The sequence below is a fragment of the Oncorhynchus mykiss genome, chromosome 12 (assembly GCF_057628025.1).
Source record: "Oncorhynchus mykiss isolate SJ-2025 chromosome 12, ASM5762802v1, whole genome shotgun sequence".
In the NCBI taxonomy this organism is placed as follows: domain Eukaryota; kingdom Metazoa; phylum Chordata; class Actinopteri; order Salmoniformes; family Salmonidae; genus Oncorhynchus; species Oncorhynchus mykiss.
The window spans coordinates 38,721,510-38,741,547 of record NC_143033.1 but is presented as its reverse complement, the minus strand read 5'-3'; the positions used below and the strand labels follow the sequence as shown (position 1 = coordinate 38,741,547).

Here is a 20,038-nt window from a genome sequence, read left to right as displayed (position 1 = left end):
AAAAACTAAACGTTCTCTAATTGTTTACCATTATTTCTGACGTAGTCCTTCTGAGAAGTATAAATAAAGTATAAATATGATTTAGAAGTCTAAATATACAATAATTGAGGAGATGTAATGCTTTAATAAATCAAAAAGAAAATGTTTTGCTGAACAAGATATCCTGCACAGCATCAAATAAAGTAAAAACAGAACATACTGTGTGTCCTGTTACATCTATTGTTCAACATAGCTCTATTACCGCCACTGAAGACTGCATTTCTGCCCAATGGGTTGATTTTCCCTCCATTTGTAACCCTATATTCCCCTGCAATGTGTCCCAGGCCAGGCTAGTAGTGATCTATAGAGGGGGACCCAACCCCGCAGGACAGCTGGAGTGGGAGCCTTACTCTGGAGCCCCTTTCTGCTGCAGCTGTTGGCTGAGGTGACAGTCCAGTGATGAAAAAAACAGAGGTTGTTAACGACCTGCAAGCTGATCCGCCCCAGAGAAGCCCCTTTACTAGGGTGGAGAGTTGGGGTCACTACTATGTTTACAAGGACCCATTGGTGGACAATGTATTTCTTCCAATATTTTTCAAATGTACAGTATTTCTACCTATAGAGAGAACAAAGGATTATTTTAATGGAATAGAATGTGAATTGATTGTTCCAATCCTTTTATGTCCTTGCATTTCATGATTGGATTATTATTCATGAGGTATATCATCATAGAAATGGTTTAGGGTTAATGTGCACAATAAATCACATTTTCTCATTTATCAAAGCACCTAGTTACTTATACACCCCAATGTAAATATAGCCAAATGAGAGAATACCATTTTGGCCAAGAGGTGTTATTCCAGGCAATGATGATAGGCTTAGCGTCCCTACTGTTATAGATACATTTTCTCGCAAGAAAAGCAATCGTGTTACCGTTACCCACTAAATACAGGAGGAGGGGGGGATGGAATTTGGAAATCAAAGTACAAAGTACTACAGTACAATAGACGACAAACCTTCTGCAACACGACTCCCTCCCTCCCTTTCCTTCACAGCCGTCCAGACTTGACTCGCTCTTTCTTTGTGCGCGCGGACCAAGTTGACTAACTACGTTTCATTTTGAAAGGACTGGATAAGACGGGAGGAACAGCATGGCTTTCCCAAAGAACTCGTTCATATTGGTGTTTCTTCTTGTTTGTTCCCTCAGATGGAATGGTAAGTAAGACAAATAACGTATGTTTTCGTTGTTTTAGATTTTGGGAAACTTTTCTCGCGGATTTAACGAATGTTTACAAGGGGTACCGTTTGAATGGGATGCACTTCGACTGAGTGAGGGATGCTGTAGCAGCCTAACCTTGGCTTTCGATATTTGGCTGTTTTTAATGTAAATTGAATTTATTTCGTTGCAGTCACATTAAAACCTAGTAGCATATATTTTACTCTTCTGCGAAGCTGTGGACAGTTATTTAGTAATAATAGGCTACACACTTTGAGTTAAGATTTTGTTGCTTATTTTAGGAGCAAGTGCAACTGTACAAAATTCAAATGTTGTAATGTAAACCGTTGGAGTCGCATGTTTTTGGGAAATGAAAAAGCGTCCCTTTCCCAAACTAGAAAAAACTTGACGTAGCCAGAGTTTACTGAACCTTTACTTTAGTTATACGGTTTTAATTGCCGTTGCTAAATTGGCACCATGGCCAGTGTGACTATGAAATCACGTTGTCAATCATCATGCACGTGTTAAATGTGGAATTCTGGGTATTACACCTTGTTGTGTTTTTGCATTATGAACGTATTTTGCTCACCAATATTATCACATGATATTTGCTGGTTTTAAATGTCAGACAGCCCTCTCCAACGATCAAGAGGTTTAAATTGTTTAACTAGGAGTTGTTTTTCCAGAGCTATCAATGGCATATCTGTGTTTTTCATCCCTCGGGCAACCACGCGCCTTAAATATGTATATATATATATAAGCTGTGTTGTGTGTACTTTGCCTACTTTGATAAAAAATCATAAGGAATTACAGGACAGTGAGTTTGTATTTGTGCATGCAAGTGTATGTATGTGTGCACGCACGCTCTAAGCGAATATGGGTTGGGTTTGAGTGTTGCTTTTACTAAGTGCAGCTCACCTTAACAGTTTGTGCGAGTGCTCTTTTCATGGTCTGACCCTGCTGGTCACCAGACCCCCACAACCTTTCCTCCCCATCCACTAAATCCTCATGGTGTGCAGCTGCAAAATGCATATCCTGGTGTGCTGCTGCTAAATGCATATAGGGGAAACACTTCCGCTGACACTCACCTGTTCATTAATCTACCTGAGTATGGTGTGGCCCTCCCTCTCGTGCTTCTACATCTGCTTTGCTTACTGTTTGGGGTTTTAGGCTGGGTTTCTGTATAGCACTTTGTGACATCGGCTGATGTAAAAAGGGCTTTATAAATACATTTGATTGATTCTCCCCCTCTCCCTCCACCACTTCACAACAGGACAACACTCACTCTGCTTTGGCCTTATCCTTAATTTAGCCTCCGAACACAGTTTTTTCCTCTTTTAACCTTGTCTTAATTGGGTCACCTCCACTTAATCCTCCTCGCCCCCCTGAGAGATGAGGTAAAGTAGTTTGTTTTTAGATTATTGACTAAAGATAGAAACCCTTGGCCCCTCTGGATAACCTAAACAGGGACGGTTGTGAGTAGGATTCCCATCCTCATTTAGGCATTTTTAATCTAACTACACTGTCCAATTTACAGTAGCTATTACAGTGAAATAATACCATGTTATTGTTTGAGGAGAGTGCACAGTTATGAACTTGAAAATGTATCAATAAACCAATTAGGCACATTTGGGCAGACTTGATACAACACTTTGAACAGAAATACAATGGCTCATTGGATCAGTCTAAAACGTTGCACATACACTGGTGCTATCTAGTGGCCGAAATCGAAATTGTGCCTAAGCTGGAATAATACATTTTGACCTTTCTCTTGCATTTCAAAGATGATGGAACAAAATAAAGCAAAAAAAACACTTTTTTCTTTGTATTATCTTTTACCAGATCTAATGTGTCATATTCTCCTACATTAACTTCACATTTCCACAAACTTCAAAGTGTTTCCTTTCAAGTGGTATCAAGAATATGCATATCCTTGCTTCAGGCAGTTAGATTTGGGCATGTCATTTTGGCGAATATTGAAAAAAAGGGTTTGCTCCTTAATTAAGGTACTTGTATTACAAATTCTTAATAGAATATAACTGCATTTCAATACAAGGAATTCAACAAAATTGGCCTACTGTGTGAATATTGAAAAATACAGGTTAAACAGAATTGATATCGAACATGCATGCCTAGTTTGTGCCTGCCTTTTAATGGAACTCAAAACATTAGGTAATTTCAGGACTAACAGTAACTGACACAAAATCTATAATCAGGCTCCTAAGGTAGGAGATTCTTTAATTAAGTTTTAGAGAACCAAATCATCAAAACAAAAAACTAAAAACAAGAAGGTAGTGCTCACTGAGCAGAGAAAACAGGCCTGGCTTTCTTTGAATGACACATAACCTGCCGTTATTTGTATGGTTGCATTTTGGGTTGCATTTCTCTCCATAATTATTGATGCATTGTCCCAGTTCCGAATAGATTCTAATAATAATTTAGATGAAGGAAATAATGAACTTCAAATTAAGCCATCATTGGAATATGGAAGTACATTACTGGCCCCCATCGTAGGAGCTTCAGTAGGCCTATGCCCACTCATTAAGCAGCCTGCTTCCTGCTTGATGGAGCAGCCCCTGACCTCTGCTGATGGAAGCACAATGGGATGCTGTTCCCCCTCAGAGACCATTCTTTGCACACTGCTAGGTTCGTCAACAATGGAGCACTGCTTCTCCTTACAGTTTAAAACCTTAGAATTATTATAGTCCTTTAAGTATGTATTTGGGACTGAACTCAGATGACCCAAAAAATGAAATTAAAGAAGGCATCTTAAAGGACGCTTTTAAAACAACAGAAGGAAATTCAATGGACCTTTTCAAAGGCTCTTTGGTGGAGGAAGATGTTCACTTCACATCTTCAATGATCTCCTTCTTCTAGAAAGAGGGGGGAGGGAGTGAGAGAGTTTTTTGAGACGGAATAAAACTTTTCTTCATTTTGGCAGTCATTCTTTTAGTGAGGAAAGGAGCCCTCAGCCCTCCCTAAAATCCATTTGAACAGCTCCCCAGATTACACATTATTCATCATGAATGTAAACATTCATGGCATAGTAATACACAGCTGCTAGTGGTTCTCTGACGTACATCTAGATAAGATATAATGTTATTAACCAGAGCCCCTGGCTGAGATATCGACATGTCACTTGCTGATGGGGGAACTCAGCATGCGCATTGGAGCATAATGCAATTGAATGTTAATCGTCACTTCAGTCACCATATGATGTAATGTCATAGACATCCAACAGGGGGCAGCAACGGGATAATTCATTCTGGATGGTCTAAATCAATGGTCACCAGCTAGCTGGTCATGCCAACTGGCATTCCTAGTCGATCACCAAACATTTTTGTAGAAAAGCCAACGATGAAGGGTTGCACACCTTTTTTGTGTGTTGCGCTGTTGGCGGTGGGTACACTTCATTCAGAAGCCCTGTGCACCAGGTAGGCAAAGTGTTCCCATTTTAAACTATTTAATTTGTCTGAAAAGACAAACTCCGCCTTCCCGGTGGATCAGGAGATCTGTGGCTAAATGGAGTGTGCCTGCTGCACTGGCCAATCGGATAGTTCAAATTACCATGCCCACCTGCAGCTTCCACAGTTTTCACAACCCCGGCCACAACAAAGTTTGATACTAGCCTACGTGAGGTTTAATAACTTTTAAATCCATGACCAGAGAGAGTCTGTCAAAGAATACAGCAAAGAGGTGCAGTTTTTAGGAGTGAGTTCATGTCGTAAGTTTTATTCAGCACTGGTAACACTGTTTTTATTCAACACTATTAAAAAACATAAAACTTGCTTCTCTCTACTTCCACTTGCGCTGCAGCTGCAATGAATGAGTAGCCAAGTGTATCGATAGCCCTGCGTTTTTATTATAATTAGCAGCTCGCATTGTCATGTCTATTTTAATATCGATATTTCATTTTCTCTAGTCATAGGAACAACATGAATATGTGCCTGAGACAGATGTGGTGCGACTAGAGTTTCGCCATCAGGTCAGTCTCTTCGGAGGAAAGGAAGAAGAGAGTAGGCAGGGACCGTGAGAGGCGGACCGTTTGCTGCTCTCTCCCTCCCTTTGCTGAGACTAATGCCGTGTTCAAGACAACCGGAAACTCGGAAATCTCTGACTTCAGTGCGTTCAAGACAACTGTGAACTCATATGCAGCAGTTTGGTCCGCCTGGCTTGTTGCGAACTGTGTGAAGACCATTTATTTCTAACAAAACCGTAATTAATTTGCCAGAATTGCACATAATTATTACATTACATTGAAGGTTGTGCAATGTAACAGCAATATTTAGACTTAGGGATGCCACCCGTTAGATAAAATACAGAACGGTTCCGTTATTTACTGAAAGAATTAACATTTTGTTTTCGAAATGATAGTTTCCGGATTTGACCATATTAATGACCTAAGGCTCGTATTTCTGTGTGTTTATTATATTATAATTAAGTCTATGATTTGATATTTGATAGAGCAGTCTGACTGAGCGGTGGTAGGCAGCAGCAGGCTCGTAAGCAGTTGATACTGGTAATGAGTGGAGAACCGATTGAAACGCTATTAGCGTGCACCACCGCTAACTAGCTAGCCATTTCACATCGGTTACACTCACCCCCCTTTTGACCTCCTCCTTTTCTGCAGCACCCAGTGATCCGGGTCAACAGCATCAATGTAACAGTTTAGCTTTTGTCTGTCTCCTTGCCCCGGGCTCAAACCAGGGACCCTCTGCATACACAGACAACTGACACCCACGAAGCATCGTTACCCATCGCGCCATAAACGCCACGGCCCTTGCAGAGCAAGGGGAACAACTACTTCAGGTCTCAGAGCGAGTGACATCACTGATTTAAATGTTATTAGCGCGCACCACCGCTAACTAGCTAGCCATTTCACATTTCACATCGGTTACACTTTCCTACAGAGGAGAAGCATAATCTATAAAATTAAGTCTTCTTTTTTGAGGCCAAGAGTGAAAGAACAGAAGTTTAGCTGAACAATGGTCTTCTAGCTCTAGCAGTCAGACACTTCTCAATGCCATGAGAACATACAATGCCAATAGGCATCTTTCTTGACTTTACCTATCTTTTTTTCATGTCTCTCCCGTTACAGAAATGGGCAGCTGTGGAAATTTGGTGGATTTGCCGTGTGCTGTACAGAGGCAGCTGGGATGTGTGCTGCTGTGGGCCTAGTCCACACAGCATTACTGCTTTAGCCTGAGTGACAGCTAGCCACGGCAGGCAAATATTCAAATATACTGACTCTTTGTGTTCATTAGAGAGAGGGTGCTGTCTGAATCCATGGGCTTAAAACAGGGCCTTGAAATAGTACTGATACTGATGGAAATACTGACAAAAATGTACACCAAAAATGGTATTAGTCGCGAATATGCTCTTGAACTGATAGGCCTATTTGATATCGAGTAGATAATAGAATGTCTCAAAGCTTAAAGTATTTTTGTTGGTGCACTCTGCACTAATCTACTTGCAGCACATCTCAGCAGACTTTTTTGGCCAAGCATCGCAGTTTACATTGCCAATTACTTTTTGCTTGGTGCTGGGACTTTACCAAACCATTAATAGAAACTTCCGGATCTTTTATTCTGATTGACCTCGGACGTCTACAGCCCTGACAGCTGCATTCAGGAGCTGAGACGACCATGACACCTCTCATTCTGGAGGCTCATTCATCAAGGCCAAGGAGCCATGGAGTTAGGCCCTGAGCCTTGCTGTGATAAGCCCCCTGAGCAATGATGAGGTGAGACAGGAGTACGGAGACTGAGGGAAACCCCAAATCGGTCCACCCACCTGCACCATTTGAAGTTGCCCGCTGAAGTGTGGACCAAAACAATGAGTAGGAGCTTCTAAGGGCCCCATGTTGCTCCACCTGGGCTTTGATTATAGAAGGGGGGTCATCCTAATCCCAAATCCATCTAGACCTGTAGACAGGGGTCTAGAGGCTGTGTGCTGATCTGAAGACAAGATAGTCTTGGTTTGTTTGGTTTTACCTTCTCTATTGGACCTCTTGCACTTTAGAAGCATGATACTTTCGTTGTAAGCCCACCCACAAATGATTGTGGTTACATACCCATAGCTTTAGATTTTGGTTGAACGTCTTTGCCACACTATAAAAAAATTAACCAGGCACAGACAGTATATCAAAGAGGCATCCAGCAGTCAGGGCACCCCGGCCTGAGCTGAGGGCTTATCCATGCATACAGTATCTCCAGAATGTGGCTTATTGATTTTAGTGTGGGATTTCAGCTGCTCTTTATGAAGTGGTTAGATTTATCCCTGCCCTCTTGGAGGAAATTTCCTCAGCATTGACATATCGCATTCGTGCTATAAAACCGACAAGAAACTGCTTGAGATTGCACTGTTTTATTCAGGGCACCTCTTTCATGAGAATTGAATTTTTAAAATTTTATTTAACCTTTATTTAACTAGGCAAGTCAGTTAAGAACAAATTCTTATTTACATTGACGGCCAAACCCGGACAACGCTGGGCCAATTGTGCACCGCCCTATGGGACACCCAATCATGGCCAGATGTTACACCGGAAGTTTTAGCCTTGGAGTATCTAGCGCCTTGAAAAATACTGGTTGTTTATCAAAGTCAGACGGGGAGATCAACTTTGATAATTGGGCGTGAGAGTGAATAACAATCATCCAAGTGCATCCAGGGGGTGAAGAATTTATCATTGACAGATACCAGGGCAGTCACTCTTTCAGGGCAAATCTAGCACTCTGTAGAAAAACCACATAATACATACTGCTCTTGCAAAAACATTTATTTTCCTGTTCATTTCAGGAAAAAAGCAGTAGGGTGCAAGTGCTTAGGACTTTCACACCTTGTTGGTGGTAGGAAAGGAAGTTTGTATACCAAAAGCTTTGCGTCCAGCTGTTTGCAAACATGTCTTTATATAGTTGACAAATGTCTTAGTAGGTTACACTGTGACTGTTCTTTGCTTGTGGTTTTCTCAGGGCAGAGCCCTGAGAAGCGCACAGCTGTGTTAATTACATTGGTATTAACGGTCTATTAGCATTGTAAATGTGTATAACAGTACATCGATGGTAGGCATTAGTCTGGGTCGCCTCATTTTTATGCCATTATAGCCATTAAAGCTAGTGCCTGAGCTCTCTTTGGGCAATATTAGCCATCTCGTCTGTACAGTATGTCCCCTCATATTGGAGTGCCCATCTGTGGGACACATGGCACTCTCTTGGGCAACTCTCTTGGGCCAGGATCTCGGCCCTGGCAGAGATCCCAATGATTCCAAAGGGACTCAGAGATCTTGCTGAAAAGCCCCCCATTGTTCTTCTTTTGCCCCAAGTCTCTCAAACACAGTTCAACAACCAGCAGCTGCACACACCTGGCACCCAATTCACAGACAATGCAGATTTTGGAGGGGGAATTGGCAGGGGAGGGGGGTACTACGCTGCTCAGGTTACACAGAAAACATACACCACAGTGGACCTCCCCCTCAACTCCTCCACCCCCTATCCTCTGCAGTCAAAAACATGTCCTCCCACACATCTCTCATGCCTAACCCCCCTCCCCTTGTTCCCACTTTCTACCCCCCTTGTCTTTGTTTGGCTGGTATCCCTGGTGGATTGAGCCCGAGGCTGCCAGGCCTCTGTGTTTCTGTTGCTGTAGTAAACAGTATTGATTAACATAGAAATACCCAAAGCAGAATAATAGCACAAGTGGTTTTTAGATAAAGGGACAGACAGGGTGGAGGTGTGGGGCAATGTGCAGTCATGTCAAAGAGAGATTCATTGTTGATATGAATTGTAATTTAAATTCCTTTCATTTATTGAGTGTATTCAAGGACATTTGTTTTCTACGTGGCACTTTGTGTTCGTCTTGGCCTGGGATTATTACTCCCTTCGTTTGTACTGTGAATAGGCAGCAGAGAGAAGGCTGATATCATCTCCAGATCGATTGATCAGAAGTTAAGAGCGTAGTCTGCGTGACAGACATAGGCAGTCTAGAGTAACTTGGTGTCGTGCACCTTTCCAAACAGTTTGGATAGATACATTTTTTTCTAATAATTGTCTTAGTCAGTTTAAAACTCCCCTATTTATACCAAAAACATTTTAGTCACTGGTGACTGAAGATAGAAGATATATAGGTAGGAGTTGTTTTCAGAACAGTCCCAGTAGTTATTTTGTTTTGTCCACAACTGACTTCCCTCAGCTTCTGTTACTGTATGTTAAACCATTTAATAAAAAAAAATATTATAATTTTTTGTTGTTGAAATATAACCTTTATTTAACTAAGCAAGTCAGTTAAGAACACATTCTTATTTACAATGACGGCCTACACCGGCCAGACCCGGATGACACTGGGCCAATTGTGTGCCGCCCTTTGGGACTCCGGTTGTGATACAGCCTGGATATTGACAAATATTGCAAAATAATAATCAAATATTCATAAAACCTTAAATGTGTGACTCCAATGTTCTATGTAAGCATTGTCTCCCCAGAGTACATTTAATGTAAGTGCTGGGGGCATGCAGTAATACTGCCTAGTTTGATAGGTAAAACACTACTCACAGTCACATGGGCTTAAAGCTTTAAGTATGCTGTGAGGGTGCTGGAATGTGAGCTTGACTTAGCTTCACCTATTGTCCTTAATGCTCAAGGGACACACTCTTGAGGGTTTGTGAAATTCGACCAAGGCAATGTGTCATAAGATAGAGGTTCTACTTTCCTCTTTGGTCTGGACTCTATTGTAATAGATATGATAATGTTTCGTCATAGAACAATGCAACTCCCAACCTTCTTCTCTGAATGCTCTCTCTGAACATACCCTTAAACCATATCCTTGTCTTGAAGAATGAGTCTTTGCTAACTCCTTTTGTTCTTGGGGTTATGTCAAGATACCAGTTTAACCAATGACTTACTTTCAATTTGGAATATGCTATCAGATTCGCAGAAAGTCTCCAATACAAATTTGTGAGGAGTATGTTTTTTGTGTCTTTTTACCAAATTTCTTGGCTCAAATTGCAACAATAAAAAAAAACCCCTGAAAGAAAGAGCTTTTGTGTGCAAATTAGCTGCTTTTTTGCACAATGGGCTCATTGCAGGTTTGAACTTCATGAATATTCTTTATCTGAATATAGCCCCGGCAGTGGTTTTCCTCAGTCCTGCTCTCCGGAGGCAGTTTTTCAAATAAACATTAGGAAACCAGCGGAACTCAAAGAGCTGGCCCAGTTTTTGCATGGTTTTCGATATTGCCAGCCAAACCAAACTAAGAACTCTATTCAGCAAGGGTACTTTGAGTTGTCAAGAACTCCAGTGGAAAGAAGCTATGACACTAACCATGCTACCTTGCTTCTTAGACGCTAGCTGGCTCCATTTTAAACCCTTGGCAGATTGACTCTTGGTGCAGGGCCTAAGCAGAGACAGGTGAATACGAGAAGCCAATTGGTGAAACACATGATGCTTTTTCTGGCACCATGCCAAATTCCTGCCACCAGCAGCTCTCATCCCAAACTTTCACATGTGCCTCACCTAATTAAAATGATTCCCGGATGAGTATGTAATGGCAGCTTTGGCAAAATGACAGATAGGCATAAAGGCTGTGCATATGTACATAAATATTCATGTTTACACTGGCTCTTTGAGGAAAAGCGTCTGTTTCTGTATTTGTCCTCCTTCACTTTCGTACTGTCCTTACCATTGACAAAATGATTTGTGTTATGGTGTTTAGTGGGTGGCCCCTTAGGATTAATGGTGTGAAGGTACCTTCATTGGAATGTGACTGAGGGAAACTTAGCATCTGATATAGCTTAGTGACCGAATGTTTGGGGATAGGGTGTCAATTTATGAGATGTTCCATCAGTTTCTTTGGTGTCAGATATGGAATTGGTCTGTTACAGGAAATGCTGCTTATAGTACATTCATTTCTGTTATCTGTAGAATGGGTTGTCTCAAAGTGACCACTTTGTGTCAGCATAGTGAATCGATTTTCCTAAGGAAAGAAAAACATTTGACATCCACCATGGTCAGATGCAAATGGGCCAAAGTGTTCCATAGTTCAATGTCTGCAATAGCTTTGCTTGTTCAAAATAACTTTTATCCTTCTAGGCCATGATATTGATATATGATATATGATATGATATATGATATTTGCTGTTAAGAAAGCACCTCAACTCTGGAATAGTGGAATAGTGCAATAAAAATCCTTAAACACTGGAAAGAGCTTTTGTAGAGGATCCACCCACCCTGATTCAAGGGTAATTGCATCATGGATTGCACTTGCATGCCATGCAACAATGAGCAGAAAGTAAAAACAGCCACACCATGGTGGTTAAGTGTTAAGGTTGCCCTATGGCTACTTGACTAGCACACGTGCTGAGGCAGAGGGCAATGAGCATTGCGATGACAAAGGGCAAAATTAGGCTAAACAACTTTGTTTTCTGTGTTCCTATACCCTCAGGAGGCTCATAGGGTAATTATTGAAGGACTGGCTGGACGGACGTTCTATGAGTTTCAGGGCATTTATTCATCCACCGTGTCATTGGCCCAGACACCCATGGGGCAGACCTCTTTGTTTAAGTGTGTCTCAAGGGGATCATGAGAGAGAGGACAGAGATGGGGGGGGGGGGGGGGGGACTACGTGTTGATGATCAAATAATGGAAGTAATCCAGAATATTACTGCACTCAGCAATTTGTTTGCATTATCTATAGAAGTCTGTCCCTAAAATCTGTGTGAGCATGTGTTTTCCATTTAGCATTTAGTGATATTTAGCAAGACGCATTGATGAATGTGGGACAATGAACCCTCTTATCCTTCCAGTACAGCTGATTTTCCAAGGAGAACCGGAATCGTATATTTTATAATAAAATATGCATTAATTCATCCCACTCATCCTTGTGAAGTCATTTTAAAAAGACGAGCAGAAATACCATGATGATTGGAGTGAAACAGACGCATAATGACAAAAAGGAAGCAAAGGAAAGAACGTATTAGGATGAGGAAAATCATTTCCTCTTTTCAGAATTTTGCCTCGCACACACACACAGTCTCTCAGATGCAAATGATTAATTGAAAATCACAACACAGTTTCAGTAGCCAACTGCTTTCGGCAGCCAACCCTGGTTTCTCTGGGTTAGTCAGTTCAGAGCTCGTCCACAACCCTTCACTGATAATGTTTCCCAGTGTATTTCCAATTCCATTATGGAGTCCATGTCACTAAATGTTAGCTTTTAGAGAAGACTTTATGTAACCACATTAGTAACCACTTTAGTTTATGACAGGCTCTGTAATGTGTCATTTAGTGTGGCGGAATTTATGTAGAGACAACTGTTCTGGGGTGCTTCAGAGTGTCAGTGCACAAAACTACTACAAAACTCAGCCAGTTTGGAGTAAACTTGAGGGGGCATTTGCTCTCCAAGTGTGTCTGCTTTTCTCGAGTTCCATTTAAGTTTAACGTTGTTTGAAGGGTCCAGGAAATGTGATAATAAACTGAGGCAGTCTGTGTTACCAGATTAGACCTAGACACAGAGGAGTAGCCTGGCAGTGACACATGGGTTTTGTTTAGCAGATGGAATTTAAAATATACTTGAGCACAAAGTTGCTTATGGATCTGAGGCACTTCTCTGTGGTACTTTTTGAAAACCAGTAATGTGGAAGTGGTAATGTGACCCAAGGCTCAACTCAGGTTTAAACCCTGAAACGTATCCGGCAGGAGATCTGTACACCTGAAATGTGTCATAAAAACTCTGCTTATGTCCTAAATACATCATGGTACATTCAATGGCATATTTTAGAATGCAGAGACCAATAATATGTTGTCATCAAACACCTTGTACCCATTTGTCTTTAGCAATGCAAGCACTCCCTGCTTGGAAATACAATGCTTACAATCAGAACTGACAAAACAGCTGTTTGGTGTATTTGACCTCTGTGTATTTTTTAATTTGGAATGAAAATAGAACACATGCTGCTTTAACAGCATAAGTAAAAAATCTGTTTGCTCTTTTTTGGATTTAAAGAAGAGAGCAGTAACTTATCTTGAGTTTCCTCCCAGCTGTCTCCCAGATTTCATATCTGACTTGTCCTTCCTGACAACAGGACTTGAAGGGAGGTCTTGTTTTTCTGTGGCGGGTCACTGAGGGACTGTAGCACTTAATTACACACTAAAGCCCGCCTTGTCAAACTCATAAACAGCGAGTAAAATGGTCGCAATATAGAGACCCCTGATACAGTTGAAGTCGCAAGTTTACATACACCTTAGCCAAATACATTTAAACTCAGTTTTTCACAATTCCTGACATTTAATCCTAGTAACAATTCCCTTTCTTAGGTCAGTTAGGATCACCAAGTTATTTTAAGAATGTGAACTGTCAGAATAATAGTAGAGAGAGAATGATTTATTTCAGCTTTTATTTCTTTCATCACATTCCCAGTGGGTCAGAAGTTTACATACGCTCAATTAGTATTTGGTAGCATTGCCTTTAAATTGTTTAACTTGGGTCAAACGTTTCGGGTAGCCTTCCACAAGCTTCCCACAATAAGTTGGGTGAATTTTGGCCCATTCCTCCTGACAGAGCTAATATAACTGAGTCAGGTTTGTAGGCCTCCTTGCTCGCACACACTTTTTCAGTTCTGCCCACATATTTTCTATGGGATTGAGGTCAGGGCTTTGTGATGGCCACTCCAATAATTTGACTTTGTTGTCCTTAAGCCATTTTTCCACAACTTCAATATATCCACATAATTTTCCGTCTTCATGATGCCATCTATTTTGTGAAGTGCACCACTCCCTCCTGCAGTAAAGCACCCCCACAACATGATGCAGCCACCCCTGTGTTTCACGGTTGGGATGGTGTTCTTCGGCTTGCAAGCCTCCCCCTGTTTCCTCCAAACATAACAATGGTCATTATGGCCAAACAGTTCTATTTTAGTTTCATCAGACCAGAGGACATTTTTCAAAAAAATGCGATCTTTGTCCCCATGTGCAGTTGCAAACTGTAGACTGGCTTTTTTATGGCGGTTTTGAAGCAGTGGCTTCTTCCTTGCTGAGCGGCCTTTCAGGTTATGTCGATATAGGACTCGTTTTACTGTGGATATAGATATTTTGTACCTGTTTCCTCCAGCATCTTCACAAGGTCATTTGCTGTGGTTCTGGGATTGATTTGCACTTTTAGCATCAAAGTACGTTAATCTCTAGGAGACAGAACGCATCTCCTTCCTGAGCGGTATGATGGCTGCATGGTCCCATGGTGTTTATACTTGCGTACTATTGTTTGTACAGATGAACGTGGTACCTTCAGGCATTTGGAAATTGCTCCCAAGGATGAAGCAGACTTGTGGAGGTCAACAAATTTTTTTCTGAGGTCTTGGCTGATTTCTTTTGATTTTCCCGTGATGTCAAGCAAAGAGGCACTGAGTTTGAAGGTAGGCCTTGAAATACATCCACAGATACACCTCCAATTGACTCAAATTATGTTCAGAAGTTTCTAAAGCCATGGAATTTTCCAAGCCTTTTAAAGGCACAGTCAACTTAGTGTATGTAAACTTCTGACCCACTGGAATTGTGATACAGTGAATTATAAGGGAAATAATCTGTCTGTAAACAATTGTTGGAAAAATGACTTGCGTCATGCACAAAGTAGATGTCCTCACCGACTTGCCAAAACTATAGTTTGTTCACAAGAAATGTGTGGAGTGGTTGAAAAATGAGTTTTAATGACTCCAACCTAAGTGTATGTAAACTACCGACTTCAGCTGTACATGTAGCCTACATTCAATAAGAGGTTGGCATGTCTACTTATCACTGTGTGATGGTGTGGGAAAAAACTGGTTGAATCGACTTAGTTTCCACGTCATTTAAACAAAGAAATTACATTTGATAATGTTGAATCAACATGGAAAACTGTTTGGATTTGCAAATAGTCGGCAACTTAATACTGCAGCACCGATTTTTCCAAGATGGCGTAGCAGTAGGACGTGTTGTCGTGTTCCTTGTATATATCGTTTGTTTTCGTTTCGTTTTCTTCACATATCTTTAAAACTTTTTGCTGAACCTCAACTTCTTCTAAATACTCTCCTGCAACCCGCCTCACCCAACGTAGCTTTTTTTCCTAAAGTATTTATATTTACTTCGGATCTGGAACCCCTCAACTGAAGCTAGCCAACCAGCAAACTAACTACCAGCTTCAGCAAAACATTGCTAGCGGTCTTCAGCTAACCGGTCAGCTAACCGGTCATCAGCTAACCTTTAGCTCGGAAAGCTCTCGCCAGTTCGAACAACGCGACTCTAACCAGAGCATAACGGACCTATCTATTATTTTATTCTTATTTTTCACCCCCGGATTCCCATCGCAAACGGAACATTTTGAGCTCCTGGGCTACAATATCCAGACCCACGACCGGTCCATTGATGTCACCGCATGAAGAGGAATAAACAGACTCCCCCCATCGCGACGTCCCCAAAGGCTAACTCTCTAGCCCTTGCTATCTCCTTGCTTGCAAATTCGGCCTGCTAACTGCTAGCTTGTTTAGCCCGGTCCGCTAACTGCTACCGTGTTTAGCACCGTCTACTAACTGTTAGCTTGTTAGCACAGGCCTGCTAACCATCTGAATCGCCGCGTCCCAAACACTCACTGAACCCATATTTACTTTCTATCCCTTTTCGATTTTTTATTTGTTTATACCTTCCGGTAACCTGCCTCACCCAATGTGATACGGAACCGCTATTATCTTTACATTTTTAGAACACACTCAAGAACCTTCAGAAGCTAACCAGCTAACTGGCTACAAGCTATTTAGTCATTGTTAGTTTTCTAACCTGGATAACACTCGCCAGTCCAGCTTCCCTGCCCCATCCACCGCTGCCCCTTGGACACTGATCACTTGGCTACATAGCTGATGCATGCTGGACTGTCCATTAATTCACGGTAATCCATTCTGCTTGTTTATGTTTTATCTGTCGGCCCCAGCCGCATTTAGGCTCTGTGTGTAGTTAATCCGACCCTCTCTGCCTAATCAATCGCCATTCTACCTGCTGTTGTTGTGCTAGCTGATTAGCTGTTGTTGTCTCACCTACTGTTTTAGCTAGCTCTCCCAATTCAACACCTGTGATTACTGTATGCCTTGCTGTATGTCTCTCTCAAATGTCAATATGCCTTGTATACTGTTGTGCAGGTTAGTTATCATTGTTTTAGTTTACAATGGAGCCCCTAGTTCCACTCTTTATACCCCTGATACCTCCTTTGTCCCACCCCCCACACATGCGGTGACCTCACCCATTACAACCAGCATGTCCAGAGATACAACCTCTCTCATCATCACCCAGTGCCTGGGCTTACCTCCGCTGTACCCGCACCCCACCATACCCCTGTCTGCGCATTATGCCCTGAATATATTCTACCATGCCCAGAAACCTGCTCCTCTTATTCTCTGTCCCCAACGCCCTAGGCGACCAGTTTTGATAGCCTTCAGCCGCACCCTCATACTACTCCTTCTCTGTTCCGCGGGTGATGTGGAGGTAAACCCAGGCCCTGCATGTCCCCAGGCACCCTCATTTGTTGACTTCTGTGATCGAAAAAGCCTTGGTTTCATGCATGTCAACATCAGAAGCCTCCTCCCTAAGTGTGTCTTACTCACTGCTCTAGCACACTCTGCTAACCCTGATGTCCTTGCCGTGTCTGAATCCTGGCTCAGGAAGGCCACCAAAAATTCTGAGATTTCCATACCCAACTATAACATCTTCCGTCAAGATAGAACTGCCAAAGGGGGAGGAGTTGCAGTCTACTGCAGAGATAGCCTGCAAAGTAATGTCATACTCTCCAGGTCCATACCCAAACAGTTCGAACTACTAATTTTGAAAATTACTCTCTCCAGAAATAAGTCTCTCACTGTTGCCGCCTGCTACCGACCCCCCTCAGCTCCCAGCTGTGCCCTGGACACCATTTGTGAATTGATCGCCCCCCATCTAGCTTCAGAGTTTGTTCTGTTAGGTGACCTAAACTGGGATATGCTTAACACCCCGGCAGTCCTACAATCTAAGCTAGATGCCCTCAATCTCACTCAAATCATCAAGGAACCCACCAGGTACAACCCTAACTCTGTAAACAAGGGCACCCTCATTGACGTCATCCTGACCAACTGGCCCTCCAAATACACCTCCGCTGTCTACAACCAGGATCTCAGCGATCACTGCCTCATTGCCTGTATCCGCTACGGAGCCGCAGTCAAACGACCACCCCTCATCACTGTCAAACGCTCGCTAAAACACTTCTGTGAGCAGGCCTTTCTAATCGACCTGGCCCGGGTATCCTGGAAGGACATTGACCTCATCCCGTCAGTTGAGGATGCCTGGTCTTTCTTTAAAAGTAACTTCCTCACCATTTTAGATAAGCATGCTCCGTTCAAAAAATGCAGAACTAAGAACAGATATAGCCCCTGGTTCACTCCAGACCTGACTGCCCTCGACCAGCACAAAAACATCCTGTGGCGGACTGCGCTAACATCGAATAGTCCCCGCGATATGCAACTGTTCAGGGAAGTCAGGAACCAATACACACAGTCAGTCAGGAAAGCTAAAGCCAACTTCTTCAGGCAGAAGTTTGCATCCTGTAGCTCCAACTCCAAAAAGTTCTGGGACACTGTGAAGTCCATGGAGAACAAGAGCACCTCCTCCCAGCTGCCCACTGCACTGAGACTAGGTAACATGGTCACCACCGATAAATCCATGATTATCGAAAACTTCAACAAGCATTTCTCAACGGCTGGCCATGCCTTCCGCCTGGCTACTCCAACCTCGGACAACAGCTCCCCCCCCCCGCAGCTACTCGCCCAAGCCTCTCCAGGTTCTCCTTTACCCAAATCCAGATAGCAGATGTCCTGAAAGAGCTGCAAAACCTGGACCCGTACAAATCAGCTGGGCTGGACAATCTGGACCCTCTATTCCTGAAACTATCCGCCGCCATTGTCGCAACCCCTATTACCAGCCTGTTCAACCTCTCTTTCATATCGTCTGAGATCCCCAAGGATTGGAAAGCTGCCGCAGTCATCCCCCTCTTCAAAGGGGGCGACACCCTGGACCCAAACTGTTACAGACCTATATCCATCCTGCCCTGCCTATCTAAGGTCTTCGAAAGCCAAGTCAACAAACAGGTCACTGACCATCTTGAATCCCACCGTACCTTCTCCGCTGTGCAATCTGGTTTCCGAGCCGGTCACGGGTGTACCTCAGCCACGCTCAAGGTACTAAACGATATCATAACCGCCATCGATAAAAGACAGTACTGTGCAGCCGTCTTCATAGACCTTGCCAAGGCTTTCGACTCTGTCAATCACCGTATTCTTATCGGCAGACTCAGTAGCCTCGGTTTTTCGGATGACTGCCTTGCCTGGTTCACCAATTACTTTGCAGACAGAGTTCAGTGTGTCAAATCGGAGGGCATGCTGTCCGGTCCTCTGGCAGTCTCTATGGGGGTGCCACAGGGTTCAATTCTCGGGCCGACTCTTTTCTCTGTATATATCAATGATGTTTCTCATGCTGCGGGCGATTCCCTGATCCACCTCTACGCAGACGACACCATTCTATATACTTCCGGCCCGTCCTTGGACACCGTGCTATCTAACCTCCAAACGAGCTTCAATGCCATACAGCACTCCTTCCGTGGCCTCCAACTGCTCTTAAACGCTAGTAAAACCAAATGCATGCTTTTCAACCGTTCGCTGCCTGCACCCGCACGCCTGACCAGCATCACCACCCTGGATGGTTCCGACCTTGAATATGTGGACATCTATAAGTACCTAGGTGTCTGGCTAGACTCTAAACTCTCCTTCCAGACCCATATCAAACATCTCCAATCGAAAATCAAATCAAGAGTCGGCTTTCTATTCCGCAACAAAGCCTCCTTCACTCACGCCGCCAAACTTACCCTAGTAAAACTGACTATCCTACCGATCCTCGACTTCGGCGACGTCATCTACAAAATTGCTTCCAACACTCTACTCAGCAAACTGGATGCAGTTTATCACAGTGCCATCCGTTTTGTCACTAAAGCACCTTATACCACCCACCACTGCGACTTGTATGCTCTAGTCGGCTGGCCCTCGCTACATATTCGTCGCCAGACCCACTGGCTCCAGGTCATCTACAAGTCCATGCTAGGTAAAGCTCCGCCTTATCTCAGTTCACTGGTTACGATGGCAACACCCATCCGTAGCACGCGCTCCAGCAGGTGTATCTCACTGATCATCCCTAAAGCCAACACCTCATTTGGCCGCCTTTCGTTCCAGTTCTCTGCTGCCTGTGACTGGAACGAATTGCAAAAATCGCTGAAGTTGGAGACTTTTATCTCCCTCACCAACTTCAAACATCTGCTATCTGAGCAGCTAACCGATCGCTGCAGCTGTACATAGTCTATTGGTAAATAGCCCACCCATTTTCACCTACCTCATCCCCATACTGTTTTTATTTATTTATTTTTATTTTTCTGCTCTTTTGCACACTAATATCTCTACCTGTACATAACCATCTGATCATTTATCACTCCAGTGTTAATCTGCATAATTGTAATTATTTGCCTACCTCATGCCTTTTGCACACAATGTATATATAGACTCCCCTTTTTTTCTACTGTGTTATTGACCTGTTAATTGTTTACTCCATGTGTAACTCTGTGTTGTCTGTTCACACTGCTATGCCTTATCTTGGCCAGGTCGCAGTTGCAAATGAGAACTTGTTCTCAACTAGCCTACCTGGTTAAATAAAGGTGAAATAAAAAAAAAATAAAAAAAAAATACTTCTTGACGCTACCTATCCCTGTCGGGGGATCATTTTCGGCAGCAACCGCTGAATAGCATTGCGCAAAAGTCAAATAATATTA

General features: G+C 42.8%; 1 protein-coding gene across 3 annotated transcripts in view; it reads left to right on the top strand.

Annotated features, from left to right (window-relative positions):
* The first annotated feature begins 545 nt into the window (after positions 1-545).
* Positions 546-20,038, top strand: part of mcama (melanoma cell adhesion molecule a) — a 70,045-nt gene continuing 50,552 nt past the window's right edge. For all 3 annotated transcript variants that reach the window (XR_016485055.1, XM_021623679.3, XM_021623680.3), the window contains exon 1: positions 546-1,194. Coding sequence is in view for 2 of the 3 variants with exons in the window: in XM_021623679.3 (XP_021479354.1) it covers positions 1,131-1,194 (64 nt within the window). In the remaining variant the exon portion in view is untranslated. The remainder of the gene's footprint in view (positions 1,195-20,038) is intronic.